The sequence below is a fragment of the Limanda limanda genome, chromosome 17, assembly GCF_963576545.1.
Source record: "Limanda limanda chromosome 17, fLimLim1.1, whole genome shotgun sequence".
NCBI lineage: Eukaryota > Metazoa > Chordata > Actinopteri > Pleuronectiformes > Pleuronectidae > Limanda > Limanda limanda.
The window spans coordinates 18086568-18107626 of record NC_083652.1 but is presented as its reverse complement, the minus strand read 5'-3'; the positions used below and the strand labels follow the sequence as shown (position 1 = coordinate 18107626).

The 21059-nt window shown below is 43.2% G+C and overlaps 2 protein-coding genes across 3 annotated transcripts; one reads left to right on the top strand and one right to left on the bottom strand.

Moving 5' to 3' along the window:
• Window positions 1-6754: 6754 nt before the first annotated feature.
• aimp2 (aminoacyl tRNA synthetase complex interacting multifunctional protein 2) lies at window positions 6755-10944 on the top strand. 2 transcript variants are annotated; one of them, XM_061089636.1, is made up of 4 exons: window positions 6755-6887; window positions 8266-8484; window positions 8842-9076; window positions 10081-10944. In XM_061089636.1, exons 1-4 carry the CDS (start codon window positions 6873-6875, stop codon window positions 10467-10469), a joined length of 858 nt encoding a protein of 285 aa, XP_060945619.1. In that variant the 5' UTR covers window positions 6755-6872; the 3' UTR covers window positions 10470-10944. The 2 variants fall into 2 exon arrangements, with proteins under 2 accessions (XP_060945619.1, XP_060945617.1); XM_061089634.1 differs by having other exon boundaries at window positions 6755-7001.
• A 5898-nt stretch (window positions 10945-16842) lies between these two features.
• zgc:161969 (uncharacterized protein LOC569044 homolog) lies at window positions 16843-20237 on the bottom strand. The gene is made up of 2 exons (XM_061090406.1): window positions 19946-20237; window positions 16843-18897 (listed from the first exon to the last, which is right to left on the bottom strand). The coding sequence occupies exons 1-2, from the start codon at window positions 20135-20137 to the stop codon at window positions 17185-17187; spliced, it is 1905 nt and encodes a 634-aa protein (XP_060946389.1). The 5' UTR covers window positions 20138-20237; the 3' UTR covers window positions 16843-17184.
• Between the last annotated feature and the right edge of the window lie 822 nt (window positions 20238-21059).

Here is a 21059-nt window from a genome sequence, read left to right as displayed (position 1 = left end):
ACACACATGCAGACACACAATTACCCTCAAAGTTCCAAAGTGTTTTTGAATCTCCACTTACTCATCACAGCGGTTAATACGACTTATTATCAATGTCCTCAACAAATGTCCTGAAAACACAGGCTTTCTGTGTATGTGTGTGTGTGTGTGTGTGTGTGTGTGTGTGTTTGTGTGTGTGTGTGTGTGTGTGTCTGTGTTTAAAGAGTCATATAGAGAGAGCAGAGGAGGTGACCTTGATGACCACCTGAGTTTCACTGCGACTGGATCGAGTGACACATGAACTCAGCTTTGTAAATAAACCTGGCTGAACCCTGGTGATGCTCTCTCTGTCACACATACACACACACACAAGCACACACACACACACACACACACACACACACACACACACACACACACACACACACACACACACACACCCACACACACACACACACACACACACACACACACACACACACACACACACACACACATACACACAATTACAGCCATTTTTGGATATGCAAGAATCAAAAATTCCATGGGTCACAGACATCCATGCAAACACGTGATCCAACATGTGCACAAAAATACACAGAGATCAGCATGTTTGTGTTAATATATGCATATGATTCAAATTGTGCTCATGTGTATGTGTGTGATGTACAACAGGGACTGCACACTCTGCAGAATGCTATTGCTGGGAGCGCTAACCTTACACGCCAGGTCTCCTTGATACCATTAGTCCATTACCTGCACCCTCTTGAGACTGTGAGTCTCTTTTCTCTTCACCGTACTGCAAGGTTTTGGAACGTGGGCCTTATAGCCCCCCTTGTGTGATGCAGTGGTCCGGACAGGGTTGGATACAATCCAGCTACGTCCTGTGACCTCATTTGCTTTTTTGTCTCATTATTTTCTATGATTTTGAGTTTCATGTCAGCTTGGGTTTGTTTTTTCACCAATTTTTCACTTCCTGTGGGTTTGCAAGCATTGATGCACTACACCAGATTTTAATCATGGTCTCATGAGGAGAATTGACATTGATCAATGCTTCTCACTTTTCTTCAAAAATGTCACTTCAAGATGCAACGCACTGTACGTTGATAGTCAGACTATGGTCCCTTTGCTTTTACAGTAAGGAAGAATCTTACAAACAGAAGTTGGACCAACTCTTCTTTCCGCCTCTAAGATAATTTAAATAGCACACAACTGTTTCACTCTCTGCACTTACAGGATTCATGGGATTTAAATTAACAACCACCTCCCTCCTCACCCACCCACCGGAGGCGCCGAATAACAGAGTACCAATTTTTTTCAGAGCTTCCACCTCAGTGTCATTTCAATTACCTGTATATTATAGGGACAACCTGACTATTAAAGCACACACCTGCTACTCAGACCTGTGGGGAATACCCTGGTATTAGCACGAGTCCGTGGTCACACATGTAGGATGTGTCGTCATACCTGATGCTGCTTGATTCAGACGCTGTGATGATGTTGTTGCTTGGGGATGAAAATGAAACGCCTCGAGGTTGTTTCGCCTCCGCCTACATGTCAACTAGCAGGAAATATGCGGACATCTTCTCTGATGATGGTAAATAATGGACATAATACTATGACGTATTTTGACCTTCCTGGGTATCAAAAATCATCAATCAATCATTTTATCCAACCAGACATTTGTCTAAACATTTGTTATAATTGTTTGTGTGCATCAGCTCTTAGGTAATGGCAAAAAGGTTTTTTGTGAGGTCCCTTGTGACCTTGACCACCGAGATGTAATGAGTTGAACTCATTGAGTTCATTGATGAGTCCAAGTTAACATCTGTGAAGTTAAAGATACCCCACAATGCATTTCTGAGATATGGCGTTCAATGACGGCTGGACATAAAAACCCATAAAAGAAATGATCATGAGATCTCTGGTTCTGTGGATTTTGATTCTGTCCAGCATGAGTTTTACAATGTTACAGAGGTGCATTAATTGCAGATTAATTATGTCCACTTAAGCATAGGAGTGATTTAGGTCTATTCATTTCCTAAGTTGGACCCAACAAAAAGCTTAACAATCAGAGCTGAAATCTTTGAATTTATGAAAAAAAAAAATGTCAAGCACCAATGTGTATAAGAGTAGATGGCTTTACATTAAATTACCTTGTCACACACACACACACACACACACACACACGCACACACACGCACACACACTGGACATACAGAGAGAAACAATGCTTAACATGCCATGGTGTTCATATCTGCTGTTATCAGTTTCTCCTCCTCATCTCTGCAGACAGGCTGTGGAGGAGCTTGGATGAGGATTCCAGGGCTGGGCTGCACGGCTGCAAGCGGAACAAGGTTGGGGAAGCCAGTAGGTAACACAAGCCACAGGGCACACAATAGAGCCATGACCCCTGTGGGTCAGGAGCGATAAACAGGAAGGAAATGTGAGACAACAGGTCGACACTGCTGGATCTGCTGCCGTGGGACAGGGGTAAAAGATAATGTGACAAGCACATTACCTGCGCTCAAGGGCAGAGGGGGTGAAAGAGGAAATAAAAAGAGACTGTTCCTCTCTGGGAATCCACGGCTGAGTCAGGCCAGGGATGTGACAACAATTTAGACGTAAGGACTGACAATCATCATTTTCTGTGGTGTAGTTTCAGGAAGTTTGGCAAATCTATGTAATATGATGAATAAAGTACCTATAAAATAAAACACCTGGGAGGAGTAGCGGGTATATTTTACCATATCATCTTCCAGAAAGAGTGTAATTATGATCCGTTTGTTGGTTATTATTAAGATTACGCAAATGCAATTGGACAATAACAACGAAACTTGGTGGAATGATGCAGTATGGGTGAGAATCCAGATAAAAAAGCAGATTTAATGAATTTAAATGTGGTTTCACAAAGGGAAAATTGGGCCTTGGTGGATGAATTACCTATACTGAGCTCTATTCTAGTTTTGCACTATTAAAATGTTGAAGGCCGATTTCACTAGTGCAATGCAGTAGCAGTAGCAGAAGTTCCCTTGAAATGTTACAATTCAGCATTGGGTGACCAACAAAGAATGATTATAACTTTAACTTTTTTATTTAAACATTTGATCCTGTTCCATACCTGTGTGTGGATCCACCTTTTGGGATGGACACAGCCTGCTTCTCTGCTTGGCACTTCAATAATTGATGCCCTCGCTTCATTGTCACTAAAAACTCATATCTAGAAAGAAGTGTCAGGCTCACCTTACTGATTAAGTCTGTGTGAAACTTTAATGTGCACCCCATCTTCCGCTGATAACAACCTGCAGTGATCGGGCAAACGAGGAAGCTGAACCTCTTGGACGATGGGCCGTGCGTTCTGGGTTTGATGGCACAATCGCTGATCATATTTCAACTCTTTTGGGTGTTTTTGGAGCCTGCAGGTATCAGAGAGGTTGCTACCTGATAGTCTGAACAGGGAGGGACGTCGTGAAAGATTTAACCGGCAGTAAGGACGACTGAATGGGCTTTGTGAGCTCCGCGCAGGAACTCTATCCATAATGCAGGGGATGACAGCGCTGCCACTGTTCCCCAACAAGCATTAGTCCTGAGCCTCTATGATGTCTGCATGCAGCTTCCCTTCATTAATGAATGATGGGCCGTGCACATATCAGTGGCCATTCCATGATGCAACAGGGGCATTTGCAGGAGGGAGATTACTAGAGAACAATCTCCACCCTGGTCGGAAGCGATTGTTTGCGTATCTGCTAATTGATATGCTCTTATATAAATATGCATTGAGCTGTCGCTAACGCAAGTTTGCAATTTGAACTAAAAGCCACACCCTGCTTAAACCTCTGAGCAGCTGTTGCATGTGCTGACTCAGCCCCAGACTGAGTAATGGCTGTCGTGGACAGGTAGACGGCTACTTTGCAGACTTTTTAAAATGAGAAGGCACAATCAGATAAAATGGGGACTGTCATCCACGACCAACTTTCAGTTTGAGTAACTGAACAATGGAGGCAAAATGTCTGGTTGGAGTTTGGTCGGTAAACATCTTACGACATCCGTAAATGTGGAAGCAGATTCCTGCAGTCAACCCAAAAGAAATCACATGGATAAGCTTGGGTTGCTCTCAGAAACGCAGACAACATTACTAACAAGTGTCTGCATCTTAACATGAAGTTAGTGGATGTACGATGTTTTTCATCAACAAACTTAACAATAAATGTTCAGATAATTCCGATTTTTGGAGGCTGACACCAATTTACCACTATTGAGTTAAGCGTTTTTACAGTTAAAAATTTACAAACAAGAAAAAAACACATACACAACCAAATAACTTGAATTAAAAGAAAAAACTAATATGTATATTTATATAACACATAAATGTCAGGCTTGAAGTTTGCTCAACCTAAAGTCAACAAGGTGAGTTGACTTTAAATTTGGAAAAACCAAACTGAATAAAAGTATTTTTTTTATCTTGTACATATTATCAGTTCCTCTCTTGTCAAAGCACTTTCATTAGCGTAACACACTGTGTCTACATTTCAGTTCAGTAATTACAATGAACCCGTGTGTGTACCACGTATAATTCACAAGCTGTGTTTAAGGTACTCCGAGCAGCTCTAAGCAAAGTATCCATTGCCGTCCATCAGTTTGTGCACTGTTTATCTATATCAGTGACCCAGTAAGAGTGTACCTGAGTAAGACAGCACCGACAAGGCCTGTGTCACCTCCGACCCTCCTCCCATGCTACCTGCAGCCTGACAGACGTACTTGTTCCTACATGATTTAAAGAATTACTTTGAACTGTCAGGTTTCAGCTCCCCCTGCAGTCTTCAGTTTCTAGCTCATGTATTAGTCCGGCCATTAGATCTGACTGGTCCCTCAGCAGAGCCGCCACAGGTCGGCCCCAACACCCAACACCCGCTCCTCCGCCTCCCCTCACTCCTTTCAGTGAATTATTCAGGGTTGACAAGCTGTTGGGACGTCAAACTCAAGCGTGCATTTTCATTAAACTTCTCTTGTCACGGTGGTTTGAGAGGAGAGGATGCAGCTCATGTGTGAAATGGCACCAAGTGGATTCCTCTGACAGAGAAGAGAGTGGCCACAGGGGGATGAGTGGTATCGGCCTCCTCAATTGCTTTCTAGTGAAGGATTGTGTTGCCAGGTTTTTATTAGGTGAAAAAAAAATCCTTTGTGATTAAATAACAACGGCGAGACTGAGCCGAGATCATATTTGGGTTATTTGAACAGAGCTTTGGTGTCAGATGAGACACAAGACAACAGAGAGTACATGGGCTCAGACACAAACATGGTGGAGTTACAGGAATATGTGTGTGAGAACAATTTCAAGTCGTCCAGACTAAGTTCATGCCAATTCCTACTGACCCATCTTTAATCTGACTGAACTGATGACTCCACTTGGTATAATTGTAATGTTTTTACCTATAATTACTACTTAAATAATCACGTTCCCATTATCACTATCTCGTTTTTATTGAAAAAGCAACAAAATTGATGAAAATATCACCCAATTACCTGGGGAAAAAAATAATAACGTGTATGCTTTAGGGCTAAACCACCTAAAATATACATTAAAAATGACAGAATTTAATTTTCAGTAGAAAAAAATGATTGCACAGATGACTATGTAAAGGTATAACGTTTTTATCATAGCATCCACAAATTAAAAACAGCACATATGGCTGCCGACCTTTCTAAGGGTCAGAAACCTGCGGTCTCTGAGTTTACTGTCACACTTAGTTTCTATTTAACTACTTTTCTCAAACTTAGTCCCCAAAAAGAATTTGAGCATACGTGGAGTCGTATGGATAAATGCTTGATTCACCACTAATACTGATTTTTATCAAAGACCTGGATCAAAATGTGAACCCCCACTGAAACCTGCAGCAGCACTGCTCTCTACAGGCCGAGCCTTGTTACTATGCTGCACCTCTGACTGCAGTGAGAGACATCACAGCAGGTGGCATCACAAGTCCCCCGTCACAAGAAGTGCCTATCGACATAAATCATTTTCGGTTCTTCTTATTTAAGTCCAATTTCTATTTCATTCTTCTATGTTTGTATTTCTTTTTTTGCTTACTGTTTGTTTAGGCACTGGTTCTCCCTTACTCCTCATTACTTCTCCCTTATTTTCTTTATACAAATAACTTATATCATTCTTTGCTGTTGTAGAATCAAGATGCAAGATCTGTCACAAGAATTGTCTTTGACATTAAGCTGTATCTTAACTTATGTTATGTTATGTTGTGTCATGTTATGTTGTATTTTGTTATTTTAAACAGCAGAAGCAGACTGCGCAACCCCTGCGCAGAAGTGGACTGCGCAGGATTAATTTAATTTAATTTAATTTAATTTAATTTGTTTATATAAAAAAATATATTTTTTTATATATATTTTTTGTTTAAGCTGTATCTTAACTTATGTTATGTTATGTCATGTTATGTTGTATTTTGTTATTTTAAACAGCAGATTTTTTTTTTTCTATATATATATTTTTTTTAAAGTTGTTCTCTTTGCCAACAAAAATATGTAATCATATGATATAACGATACAGTTTCAAGATGTCTGTAAACATGTGGGAGTAGAAGAACAAAGGAAACATGGGAGCAGTGAGATGAAATAATTAACTTGTTTTAATACAATGCAACAGCTCATTAGCTCAAGTGCTAACAAATACCTGGTTAAATATTATCTCTTTATATATATTAATCCAGTCTGGTCTGCTTTACCGGAAGTGACGCCGGCGCGGCCTCCTTCCGGTCTCCCCGGTGCTCCTGGTCCCTGCTGCCGTCTGTCAACACCTCTCAGCCCCGGAGGAAGACGCCTGTGTGCGGGACCGTGATTTGAACAGTGTCTCAGTGTCAGGTGTCCGCCTGTCCTCCGCCATGCCCATGTACCAGGTAAAGTCCGTCTGTCCCGGGGACACTAAGGTTGATTTACCGACCTGCATGTACAAGTTACCGAATGTCCACGATCAGCAGGGCACCGGCTGCCCCTCCGAGCACATGCTCCAGGTAACTGTGAACTTCATTTCGACAAACTTCATCTTTACTTACAGCTTGTTGTTATTTTGTTGACACGTTGTTGGTTTGTGTTTACCTCTCGCTGTTGTCCTCCGGCTCGTTCCGCTCCTCTCACGGCTCCTCTGGCGAGCGTCTGTCAGCGTTAGCCGCGTTCGGCTAAGCTAGCTGGCTAACTTAGCATTTGGGTGCTTTCGCTTTTAGCTGATGCAACAATCACATCTCCACTGTCTGTCCATCAACCTTCGATTATAGGTTATCAATCTGTTTCAAGTGATACATGGTCATTGTTATTAATATGGAACTGTCACGGCACGTAAGAGATTTGTACTCCAGCTGTGTAGTAACTACAACACCTTAGAATATAATATTTCTTTACTGTTATTGGTTAAAACAAATGAAATCTATTCAGCAGTTCTTCAAGACGTGTGCAGCACAACAAAGTAAACAACATAGATGACAGCAGAAAACTATATATACTTACATAGATTCTTTATTGATCGATAAAAAATGTGTATGCTTCCAGTATCACACAAAACGGTGAAACACAAGAGCATAAGAATGATACAAATTCAAATTAAGTCAAAAATTAGTTGAGTGAGATACAAGTTCAGCCACCAGAACTACTACAAAGCTATCAATGTAAAGAAGTATTTGCTAATGGAGATGTTGACGATACAAATATTTGAAGTATAAGGTGATACAAAGATACAACAAACGGAGGCAGAGTGTTGAAGCCAAATATAAATACCGAATTAAAGATACAAAACGGAAGCTACACATAGTGGTGCATTACAATAACATAGACAGTCATTTATCAGCAATATTAGAATGTATAATGGTATAACACTCAAAGGAGCAGTTTCTAAGATGAGATCTACTTTAAAACACAGGATTACATTTTATTAAGTCATTCTTGAAGCAGTAGTCGGGTGCCGATATTAACATGTTTTATTTTAATGCTGTATCCCAGGGCTTGATGATATGACCAAAATTATATAAAGATAAAACTTTTCATTAGTGGATATCAATAGTTATTATGATCACAATGTTGTTTCTTTTCATTTTAAGGACTTGTTTCTGGTCCCGAGTGAAGGCTGTGCTTTTAGACTGAGCATCTCTAGCCATTGAATCTGTCAAATATGTTCTCAGTGTTAACTCTGGTAAATGTTGCCACTGCAGCTTTTACCCTGGCTGTGACACCGCTGCAGAGTTGTGTTCAAAATGTCTCAACTGTGACTTTACTCTGTTTCCCCAGAACGGCGAGGTGGACCCAGCAGTCAAAGCTCTGGAGGCTCGGCAGGATGAAATTATGAGAAAACTGTATGAGTTGAAAGCAGCTGTGGACGGCCTGGCCAAGACTGTGACCACCCCCGATGCAGATCTGGACCTGACAGTCAGCAGCTGCCTCTCCTCCCAGACCCTCAGCTCCGCAGCCTTCCAGGGCACCACAGACCTGGACTCGCTACTGGGCAAGGTGAGACACTGGGGCGCTTAGAGATTCCAGATTTATTTCCGACACAAACCTATGCACAATGTCGCCCTGTTTCTTTCAATTGACATAACCTGACTACTCTGTTTGGCGGTACCTGTCTCTGATGATACTTGTTGTACCTGCCTGTCCTTACAAGTTCTGCATATTGTGCTTAATGGAACGATCTGCACGTAATGGAATTTACCATTGAAGTCCACACCCTCATAATAAATGAGGGTGTGCACTGATCCCAAGGCCAGATTGTGCAAGCTGTTTATGTCTTGTTATGGAAGATTAATGTTGAACACAGAATGTATTTTGGACAGAGTGGCTGCTTACCTCTTGTCTTGTTTGTATCAGGACCACGGCGCTCTCCGAGACATCGTCATAAACGCCAACCCAGCTCAGCCCCCTCTGACCCTGCTGGTGCTCCACAGCCTGCTGTGTCAGCGCTATCGGGTTCTGTCCACCGTCCACGTCCACTCCTCAGTTGCCGACGTCCCGTCACAGCTCCTGTCCTGCCTCGGCCCACGCCACCAAGACAGCTATGCGCGCCACCTGTTCCAGCTGGGCTTCACACTCATATGGAAAGATGGTAAGGCCACTAGGGACGGGAATCGGCAGGGACCTCCCGATACGATACTATCACGATACTTAGGTGGCGATACGATATGTATTGCGATTCTGTGGGTATTGCGATTCTGTAAGTATTGCGATTCGATATTACGATTTCCTGCGATTTCTTTTGGTTACTTTTTTATTTTTAAATACTGGACCATGGAAAAATGTTGAATCATACCTTCAAATACAACACAGTCAAATTCACTTAGAGCTTTGCAAGTTTTATTTCAAATATTTACATTAACTTAATGACTGCCGGGCAGCCAATAGAGAAAATAAATAAAAATGTTCCCTATTATTGTATAGCCCCTGTCAACTGCACACAAACTGACAGATTAAGAAATGTATGCCACTTAGGCTACTTTTAAACAATAAATAAAAGGTAAATTAAATAGAATGAATAAAAGTTTACTTAAAATATAAACTTTGAAATAAACAAACTGTAGGCTATTGTTGTTTGCATGTAGGCGATACAAAGCTAGTGCTTGGGTATGTTTAGATTCTTGTGCAAAAACAAGAGCTGGTCAACATGCTCTGGGGTGATGTTGCTCCCCCCATATATCCCCCCGGTATAAACCAATAAGTATGTTTAAAAAAATTTTTTTAAATTTTTAAACAATCGATTTGGGATTTAAAATCGTCATTCACAAGAATCGCGATTTGTAACTGAATCGATTTTTCCCCCAATCCCTAAAGGCCACAGTGAGAGGGAATGTGTGTGTGTTAGTGGATGGACAAGAAGGGACAAAGAGATGAAGGAAACATTCTTGTACAACTGGTATTACTGGTAGTAGATCAAAGCACAAGGTTAACATAGTATATATATAAAATATGAACTCTCTCTGTTGCTTGGCACTTGATTGGGAACCTAATTACTCTTTAGAGCTTTGTATTCATACGAGCAGTACTAAGCATATTGACATGTGTTGTTAATGCTACTGTCCATGTTACAATGTGACACCTGTGCTCTATCCACAGTCCCCAAGCTGCAAATGAAGTTTAGCATCCAGAACATGTGTCCCATCGAGGGTGAAGCCAACGTGGCACGCTTCCTCTTCAAGCTGCTGGCGCCCTACCCCAGCGATCCCGCCCTCGCCACCATGGTGGACAGCTGGGTGGACATGGCTTTCTTCCAGCTGGCAGAGGGCAGTGCCAAGGAGCAAGCTGCTGTCCTGCGGGCGCTTAACTCCGCTCTGGGCCGGAACCCCTGGCTGGCCGGGCCGGAGTTCTCCCTGGCTGACGTCGCCTGCTATTGCTGCGTGCTGCGATGTGGCTCGGCCTCCTCCGCCCCCGCTAATGTCCAGCGCTGGCAAAAGTCCTGCGACAACCTGGGCCACTTCAGCCCGGCCAAGGCAGTCGTGCAGTGACTGGTGCCGTCCCAGGAGCAGACACCAGAGACGGTGTCCTACCTACACAAGCAAAGTGAGAGAAAGGCTTCAGAATATTAAGATATCCAAGCCATGTCTGGAAAGCTTTCTAATGCTTCCCTCCTTATTGTATTATATCACTGAACTGACAGAGACTCAGTGGAAGCAAAATGGTTTATGGGTAAAGTAACTTAAAGAGTATTTGTCTCTGCCATGCTGCTTTTATATCACAAGAGATCCTATGCTACTTTTGCAAGGGAGGAAGCATGAGAGGACTGTAAAGACAAGGGCTTGGTGATGGATTAAATCAAAGGTACTGACTACACCTTCCACCCACTTTGTGCCTAACATGATCCTGTTCTCAATGTGTTTGTGTGTGTTAACGTGGTGGCGGGTATTACTGGTTTGTTTTCAAAAGTAATACTTTGTACCATTTGTTTTCCTGAAGCAATTAAAACTTCTACTTTGGATCAAAGTTTGAACTGGGGCCTGAGCTTTGTTTGAATTTTTTCATTAAATGTATTTCTCTGGAGTAACCAAACAAGTGGCTTTCACTGAAGTTCACCTCTGTGTCCAACAGGTGGCAGGGTTGTCATGAAATCTTTCTAAACATGCAGTCGAACCTTGTTCACCAGATGATCCTGTTGCACTTGTTCTCTTATACACTGGATCACATCATTAAGGGAATTTGAGTTAACAGACTTTGGTATGAGCTAAATATTAAAATTATCTTACAACAGGAAATGACGATTTGCAGTGTTTAACTCAACTTAAAATCCTTCATGTAGTTAAATATTTGGTCTGAGCAGTAGTGTGTAGTTTGTCCAAAAAAAACTAGAGAAACATTGATGTTTTAACTTTGAAATGTCCTGCCCAGAACATTTCTTGCCCAGAATGGTTTAAAAAACGTGAATTAAGGTAATTTGTTGAATATGGAATATTTCTAGACATTCTTACTACAGGAAATGACGATTTGCAGTGTTTAACTCAACTTAAAATCCTTCATTAAATATTTGGTCTGAGCAGAGATATGAGAATCAGCTCAGATCTAACAAGAATCTTCAGTACTGTATTTCAGATGTCAGTCACCACTGTGTAGTTTGTCCAAAGACTAGACCCATTTGTTTTAACTTTGAAAGGTCCTGCCCAGAACATTTATTAAAAAAAAAAAAGATATATAAAGACATATTCTTTAAACACTCATATTAAGACAGCCTAAAAACTCAGGCTATATTTCATATGACAGTGGTATGGACAAAGAACTGAAGATATTGAAATCCAGGGCAGAGTCATTAGTTGAACTGGAACACCTGTGTACAATCAGACTCTCTCCCTGGCACCTGGCATCGATTCCCCCCACCTGCAGTTCATGGCATTTAATTCACTCTGAGGTCAAAGAGAGCAAGTTGCTGTTGTAGTCGTCGGTCAGAAAGTTCCTCTGCGACGTGACCAGGTTCTGACTGAAGAGAGGACAAGCTGCTTCAGTCCTGCAGGCTCTTCCCTGTTCCTCCCCTGTCCTGGCGGATCTCCTCCCGCTGCAAAAGCATGGACTTCAGTATAAAGGCACGTATAATCTGAAACCTAACATCGGACTCACCCTCCATCACAGTGCTCACATTCTCATAGAACCCAATGTCCTCGTCGCTGTTGAAGACGCTCATGAAGGGGCTGCCAGTCAGTGACAGTGACCTGAACTTTGCTTTCCATGTTGAAGACCATGTGGATCCAGTGGCAGGTCATCCCGAAGAAGCTCCAGGTGTTGGCTGTCCAGATGTCAGCCGTGGTGCACACGTACTGGATGCTAGTAGCGATGGGTCATTCCGGGTCTAGGCTTCGAAGCGTGTGTCGGGTTATATTTCATGAAGCTTCATCTCGCCATCACTACTGGATGCTGCCGGAGTCTGGACATGGTCATGAAGTTCCCCTACATCCTGGAGAAGCCCTGGTGCTCCAGCACATAGAGCGACAGGCGGTCTTCCACGATGAGGTCGTAGATCTTTGCCTGGGTGGTGGACATGGAGATGATCTCTGCCTGGAGCTTCTTGAGCTGGAAGTGTCTGCTCTCTCCGCCGTTGCCTTCCTCTTTATACCTCCCCCTCTTGGTACTCAGCAGCATTCAACGTGATTAATCACAGGGGGGGGGGCACAGGGACACGACTTCCTGAAACTCACGTCTAAATGCTTCTTGAGGTTGGATGTGGAGGCTTTCGACGTGGACAGCAGGTTGACCCCCAGCAGACACAGATTACAACTTGGATAACAGCAGAAAACTATATATACATACATATATGCTTACCAGAGGTGTCAAAAAGTATTCACATTCATTACTCAAGTAGAAGTATAGAAGAAGAAGAAGATACACTTTATTAATCCCACACACATGCACAAACATGCAAAGACACACTCATGCATTGGGGAAATTAGTCCTCTGCATTTCACCCATCTGGTGCAGGACACACTGCAGAGCAGAGCAGTGGGCTGCCAGGTACGGCGCCCGGGGAGCAGATGTTGGGGGAGTAAGGTGCCTTGCTCAGGGGCACTAGACAGGGTAGGGAGAAGAGTCTTTTTTAACTTTGGACAGGTCCGGGTTCGTTACACCATCCAGGCAAGTTTCCGCCGAAACTCCGAGGAGACGAACCGTGGAGTCGAACCAGCATCGAACCAGAGACCCCTTCTCTGCTAGTAGTCCAAGTTTTTCTGCCACTAGTCTACCGCCTCTCCCTAGGGCTAGATAGATACTAGGGTTTTAAAAATACTTTTGTAGAAGTTGAAATATCAACTCAAGCTTTTTACTTAAGTAAAAGTGTAAAAGTACTGCTTTCAAAACTACTTAAAGTATAAAAGTAAAAGTAATGTAAGGGAAAAAATGTTTCCATTAAGGACAAACTCTTAAGCCGCGTCTTAGGGGCCTATAGTGCACTACCCCCCCCCCCCCTCCTCCAAAAAAACCTGTTAGAACTCCAAATATGCCCATTTAAAATTATAAAATTGTATTACAATCAAATACATATATTGTTGGAAGAGACCTTTGGACTCAACACTACCAATAATCAAACTTGACTATCTAGAGGAAGTAAAAGTCGTAACAAGGTCGTGTTGCCTTTTTTTGTGTGTGTTTTTGAACGATGACAAACCGGAATGAAAACAAGCCAAAATTAAATAGGAGTAACGAGGCTATTTTTTAAATGTAAGGAGTAGAAAGTACAGATACTTGCGTGAAACTATAAAAAGTCGTCTGAAAAATAAATAGTCCAGTTAAGAATAGATACCCAACATTTCTACTTAAGTAAGGTAACAAAGTATTTGTACTTCATTACTTGACACCTCTGATGCTTACATATAGATACTTTATTGATCCTGAGGAAAATGTATACATCTAGTATCACACAAAACATTTAAATACAAGAGCATGAGAATAATCCCAATTAAGTCAAAGACAAATTGAGTGAGATTAAAGTTCAGCCACCAGAACTACTACAAAGCTGTCAATGTAAAGCAGTATGTGCTAATGGAGATGTTGACAATACAAATATTTGAAGTATAAGGTGAGACAAAGACACAAGAAACCGTGGCAGAGTGTTGAAGTTAAATATAAATACAGAATTAAGGATACAAAACGGAAGCTACACAGAGTTTTGCATTAGACTAACATAGCCTGTAAAAGCTCAAGAATAAAACTAGAGATATAAGGAATATGAAATAAATCAAGATAAACATGGGCAAAACTTCAAAACTTTCAACTGGTCTTTAACAAAGCTCCAAATTAAATTTGCAGAAATTGCTTTATGTGTTGCCAGGAAATGTATAGCAATGACTTGGAAGTCTGATTCCCCGACTCTAATAGACCGATGGTCTGTGGAAATGAACAGTTGTATTCCTCTTGAAAAGATTACATATAGTCTCAGAAAGAAATATAAGTTATTTTTGTAAATCTGGCAGCCGTATTTGGAGTACATGGATACACCACCAACGGTACCATAGGACTGTAACTATTTGGAGCTCTGAATTACATTATTTACTGTGTCATTGCGGTATTTCTCTGTGATGTGTCATCCTATGCACCAACTTTTTTTTGTTTTCTCTTTGGGTAGGGGGAATTATTTACTTTATTTATTTAATTAGTTTTATTTCATCTGTATTTTTTAAATTGTTATGTTATGTTGTGTAATGTTTAATGTAGAGTGTTCTGTATGCTCTGCATGTTCTCTTGCATTGTGAAAATATTTGGAAAAATAAAATATTCTACAAAAAGATAAACATGGGCAGTGATGGTGAAAGTCTGGCAGCGTAGTGACATGGTTAATGCATTAAACATTCTTATTTCATCGTGAGCACAGATTTAAGGCACATAAAATAGTGCTACACTTTTGAATATTTCCATTTGTGCTTCATGTCACAGCGATAATATTGTTCCTTTTTATTACACTGCTTTCATTTGACAGCAGCTACTTTCCACAACTTATTTCAAATATATGATGCATTGTCATGGATTATTGTTGAATCTAGCTCCAGCTAGAGTTCCTGTTATATTAAACTGTCACTTACACATTCATTTATCAGCAATATTAGAATGTATAATGGTGTAACACTCAGAGGAGCAGTTTCTGAGATGAGATCTACTTGAAAACACAGGATTACATTTTTGAAGTCAATTTTGAAGCAGTAGTCAGGTGCCAGTATGAATATGTTTTATTTTAATGCCGTATCCTAGGGCTTGGTGATATCTTTTATATCACAAGAGATTCTATGCTACTTATGCAAGGAAGGAAGCATGAGAGGACTGTAAAGACAAGGGCTTGGTGATGGATTAAATCAAAGGTACTGACTACACCTTCCACCCACTTTGTGCCTAACATGATCCTGTTCTCAATATGTGTGTGTTTTATTACTGGTTTGTTTTCAAAAGTAATCCTTCGTACCATTTGTTTTCCTGAAGCCATTAAAACACTCCCTGTTTGAACTGGGACCTGAGCTTTGTTTGAATGTTTTCATTAAATGTATTTTTCTGGAGTAACCAAACAAGTGGCTTCACTGAAGTTCACCTCTGTGTCCAACAGGTGGCAGGGTTGTCAAAGGTTGTCTAAACATGTAGTTGAACCTTGTTCACCAGATGATCCTGTTGCACTTGTTCTCTTTTAGGACATTTGAGGTATCACAGAAAATGTTATGGGAAGAAACTTTGGGATATGAGCAAAATATTAAAATTATATCTTACTACAGGAAATACGATATGCAGTGTTTAACTCAACTGAAAATCCTTCATGTAGTTAAATATTTGCTCTGAGCAGAGATATGAGAATCAGCTCAGATCAAAGAAGAACCTTATGTACTTCAATTGTGAATCAGTCACCACTGTGTAGTTTGTCCAAAAAAGACTAGAGAAACATTGATGTTTTAACTTTGAAATGTCCTGCCCAGAACATTTCTTGCCCAGAATTGTTTAAAATGAATTAAGCTAATTGGTTGAATATGGAATATTTCTAGACAAATTCTTTTAACACCCAAATATCAAGACAGCCTCAAACTCAGGCTGTATTTCATATGACAGTGGTATGGACAGACAACTGAAAGTATTGAAATCAAGGGCAGATAAATGTTTGTTTATATTCCAGTTGAAACCATATAATCCAAGGAAGTAATTTTAAATGCAGCTTTTAGAGTGTTACCAACACGACAGTCCCATTGACTCCACTAAACATTTAGTTCCACACCTGTTGAGTGGAACTTTGTGGATGTTTATCTTTTCTGTGCAACCAGTTGTTTGAGGTGATTTCTCATCAGCTGAAGTGTTGCAGAATGGAATCCAGGTTCCCTGTCTGTCAGTTGAAAGGAACAGAATTTGGAGCAGTTCAATTTCAGTTCAGGTTTATGTCAAGTATAATCCTTTGTGAGTGCTGCAAGCAAAGTCAAACATCACATACATATTTATACGTGTGTGTGTGTGTGTGAATACGGTCGTACAGGCAGTAATGTTGAAAACTAGATAAAAAAACCTCCTCTGGTTTTTCATGCTCTCTAGAGATTAGTTTAGCATCTTCACAAGTGTCATGTTTTCGACGGTTTTGCCTGTGTGTGTTTGTGTGTGTGTGTTTTTTGACAGTCTCCTGATGGTCTCCAGGCAGCTGTCAGACAACACCAAAGCTCTTAACTGACATCTGGGCCCACTCGGGACTGTGCAGCTCTGACATCTTTCAGTTTTCTCGCTGCGTCTTGACGGCCGATTCCATCAGTTGTGTGATCACTTGTGATTTTCAGCCGGTAGAGGAATGAAAAGGTGAGACTAAATTGTCACATATCTTTATATATGATATAAAACATACAGACAGGAGATGCATTCTCATTGAACAGCTGTAGAAAAAACTAACTGAACAGAAAGACCAAAAAAAAAAAATCTCCTCTTTTTAACCCTGTGGCGACTTCAAATCAAAACGACATCACACTAAAAAAGATAGCGTCAGTATATTCAGTCCTTGAATGTCACTGTCGATGATTGTCAATTCAGATTTTTTTTCTTTAGGCCATTATGGAGTGGGAGAAATAAGCCACGCCTATCAAAACAGGACAGGGTTCCTTTAGAAAACACGTCTGGGCTAAGTCATCTGTGATGAGAGGAAGAACTCGGGGGGTTTCCTGTGACGATTTAAGCACAAGGTGGTTTGATTCTGCGTCAACACAAAGGCTGCGAGAGAGAGAGACACAGTTCACGGCATTTAATTCACTCTATGGTTAAAGAGAGCAAGTTGCTGTTGTATCTCAAAAGTTGAATGCGCTCAAAGTAGTCGTCGGTCAGAAAGTTCCTCTGCGACGTGACCAGGTTTCCTTTCTGGCTGAAGAGACGCTGGACGGGCGCCGTGGACGGCAGCGTGGTGTTGTACTTGAGGAAGAGCTGCTTCACTCGGGGGAAGTCCTGCAGGCACTCCAGGCTCTTCCCGGTTCCTTCGATGTACTTGCGGATCTCCTCCATCACCCCCCGCTGCTGGGTCTGCGCGTAGGGCTTCACGGAGCCGTAGCTGAAGAAGTCATCCTCCGACTTGATGGTGGACGGGTCCCGGCTGGGGCTCTCCTCGGTCACGGAGCAGGGATCCATCTGCGACGCCTCCGTGGCCAACACGGAGCACATCTCCTCCCGCTCGGACGCAGCCATCCACCACAGGCGGAACTGCGGCGTGGTCGCTGTTGCGATCTTCGCTTCCGTGCTGGCGAACAGCTCCAGGAACCGCACGTCGATAGCCATCGCAATGGCGTTGATGACTTCGCCGAAGTAGGTCGTCGTGTCTTTCTGCTCGTTCAGCTTGTTCTTCAGGCTGAGCACGGTCGGGATGACCAGGCCCAGGTAACATTTCTGCTCGGCTTGAAAAAGTTCCAGTGCAAAAGCGAGCGGGTGGAAAACCGTCACGTACTCTTTCAGGAAGGCCATCTCCTCCGGCTGCATGCGCGGCACCTCCAGGCGGGCGCACAGCTCCGTCAGCTCGCGCTCGGTGAGAGAGACGATCTTCTGCACGGCACAGTACTCCACGTTCCAGCGGATCACAGAAGGGACAACGAGCGCCATCTTCCCTATCTCCTCCGCTGCGTCCATGCCCACCTGGAGATGGTGACATTTGCTAAATATGGAAAACACCTTGGCCATGGTGTTGTAGTGGAGCTGGCACATGGGCCCCTGGGACACCGCCTGCCAGAAGTCCTGGGCAACGATCTGCTCCAGGGTGTGTGAGGCGCAGCGCTGCACCGTGGGCAGGAACAGGAAGGTGCCCTTCTCCGGCTCGCCCTCCAGCACAGAGCTCACGTTCTCATAGAACCCAATGTCATCGTCGCTGTCCTGGCTGTCCGGTGCGAACTCTTTGAAGACGCTCATGAAGGGGCTGCCGTTGTCCGTGACCGTGATCTGCACTTTGCTCTCGATGTTGAAGGCCACGTGGATGTCGTGGATGCGCCCGGCGACGGTGTCGTACGTGATCTTGCCCTGCAGCCGGGCGAACCCCAGAGCGGCAGACTTCCTCTCCAGAGAGACGCTGTCGATCCAGTGGCAGGTCATCCCGAAGAAGCTCCTGTTGTTGGCTGTCCACACGTCAGCCGTGGTGCACACGTACTGGGTGCTGCCGAGTCGGGTCATGAGCTCCTCCCGCATCCTGGAGTAGCTCTGGTCCACCTTTGTAAACAAGGTCACCCTGTCCATGGACTTCAGCCCTTCAGTCAGGCCTGAGATCAGCTTCATGAAGCCCGGCTGCTCCAGCACGTAGAACGACAGGCAGTCCTCCACGATGAAGTCGTAGATGAGTTCGTCCACCTTGGCCTGGGTGGTGTACTTGGAGATGATCTCCGCCTTGAGCTTCTTGAGCTGGCAGTGCCTGCTCTCCTCGCCGTTGTGTTCCTCCTTCTTCCTCCCCCTCTTGACGTCAGGACAGGCTTCGCAGCCCAAGTGTGTTCTCTGAAAAGACAAAAAAACACCAGAGGGGTTGTGTTACTGGTTTAGATTAAGATTAAGATACATTTATTTGTCCCAAACACATGCACAGACATGCACAAGCACACTCATGCAATTGTAGGGAAATTTAACCTCTGCTTTTAACCCATCTGGTGCAGGACACACAGAGCAGTGGGCAGCCGTGTACGGCGCCCAGGGAGCAGATGTTGGGGGAGTAAGGTGCCTTGCTCAGGGGCACTAGACAGGGTAGGGAGAATCCTCTTGGATTTTTGGACAGATCAATCCAGGTTCGTCTTTTTGTTGTTTCTCCGTGGAGTCGAACCAGAGACCTTTTCTGCCCATAGTCCAAGTTTCTGCCACTAGTCCACCGCCTCTCCCTAATCCTAATTCCTAATCATCATCATCATCATCATCATTATTGCGTTTTCTCCTGTAGTGGACACTATTCTTCTCTTCTGGTATGTGACGTTGCTTCTCTTGGTTCCTTGGATTAAGATTAAGATACATTTATTAAATTACATTTATTTGTCCAAAACACAAGCACACTGATGCAAGGAGGGAAATTTAACCTCTGCTTTTAACCCATCTGGTGCAGGACACACAGAGCAGTGAGCAGCCATGTACGGCGCCCGGGGAGCAGATGTTGGGGGAGTAAGGTGCCTTGCTCAGGGGCACTAGACAGGGTAGGGAGAATCCTCTTGGACAGATCAATCCAGGTTCGTCTTTTTGTTGTTTCTCCGTGGAGTCGAACCAGAGAAGAACCAGAGACCTTTTCTGCCCATAGTCCAAGTTTCTGCCACTAGTTGTGTGTGTGTGTGTGTCATTTGTGTTTAAAATCCGGGCACAAACTTCAAATTGCAAAGAAAAGAGCGTTTGAAAACAACACGGTGGTGGAGTTTCGTGCAGGAGTGGAACGTGGGGGGAGGCTCCGGGTACTCAGCACCATGTAACGTGATTAATCATAAGGGTGGGGGGTGCTGTTCATTCATTCATTGACTCTTTCAAACATTAACCTGATCGGACCACAGGGACACGACTTCCTGAAACTCACGTCTAAATGCTTCTTGAGGTTGGACGTGGAGGTCTTGGACGTGGACAGCAGGTTGACCCTCGGCAGACACAGGTTACACTGCACGATGATATTCTTTCCCTGGTCTGCCTTGTACGTGAAATGGTGGCGAAAGCGCCAAGTGTGCATGGCCGACTTGCTCTCCCCGCTGCTCTCCTGCTGATCCGCGTCCATCGCTGCCGCGGTCCCTGCTGCCAGCGGCGCCTCGGAATATAAAAATAAAAAGTATCGTAATCCGAGGTAGTAATCGTGATTACTCGTAAAGTAACGATGGCGGTAGAGAGATCCTCATGAAAAAAGGGGCAGGCCTTTGTTCAGATGTTGTGCTGGAGACACACATAGACATATATAAAGGCTAGATGTCTCGTCTGCGTTGCCGGCAAACGGAGCCGGACGTCACCACATGGCGGCCATCTTGCTAGGGGGCAGCTCCCTCACCCATAACATTGTGTTGGTAGTGGTAAATAACCATAACTTACTCAATTTTCAACCGATTTTGAAACCGTCTGGTTTGTTATAAACGTCAGAGATGTAGTTATGACACTGCATAATTTTTTTTTTTTTTTTTTTAGAAAATAACATAATTATTCATAAGTATGCAGTGTCATATCTACAACTCTGACGTTTATAACAAAGCAGACCGTTTCAAAATCGGTTGAAAATTGAGCAAGTTATGGTTATTTACCACTACCAACACAATGTTATGGGTGAGCGTGCTGCCCCGTAGCAAGATGGCCGCCATGTGTTGACGTCCGGCTCCGTCGAACGAGACATCTAGTCTTTATATATGTCTATGGAGACACACTGGAGACGACTCTGACGTCACTGGGCAGATACACGCATGCGCCCTCGCAGCCAGATGAGCCCACGGTGAGGACACAGTGGAGCTGTGCGCATGCGTGAGACACACGTGGAGGCCCTGGTTCCTACATCACAGTCCGATCCTTATGGTTTCTGGAGAACAGGAACAGGAGCACCATGGGTAGAATTCCCTCTGACTCCGGTGTAGAAGCGGTTTAGCTCCACCATCAGGTAGCAGGAGTAAAGAGAAAAGCCCAACATGTTTTAATTGATTCATCCATCGGGAAATGTTAAG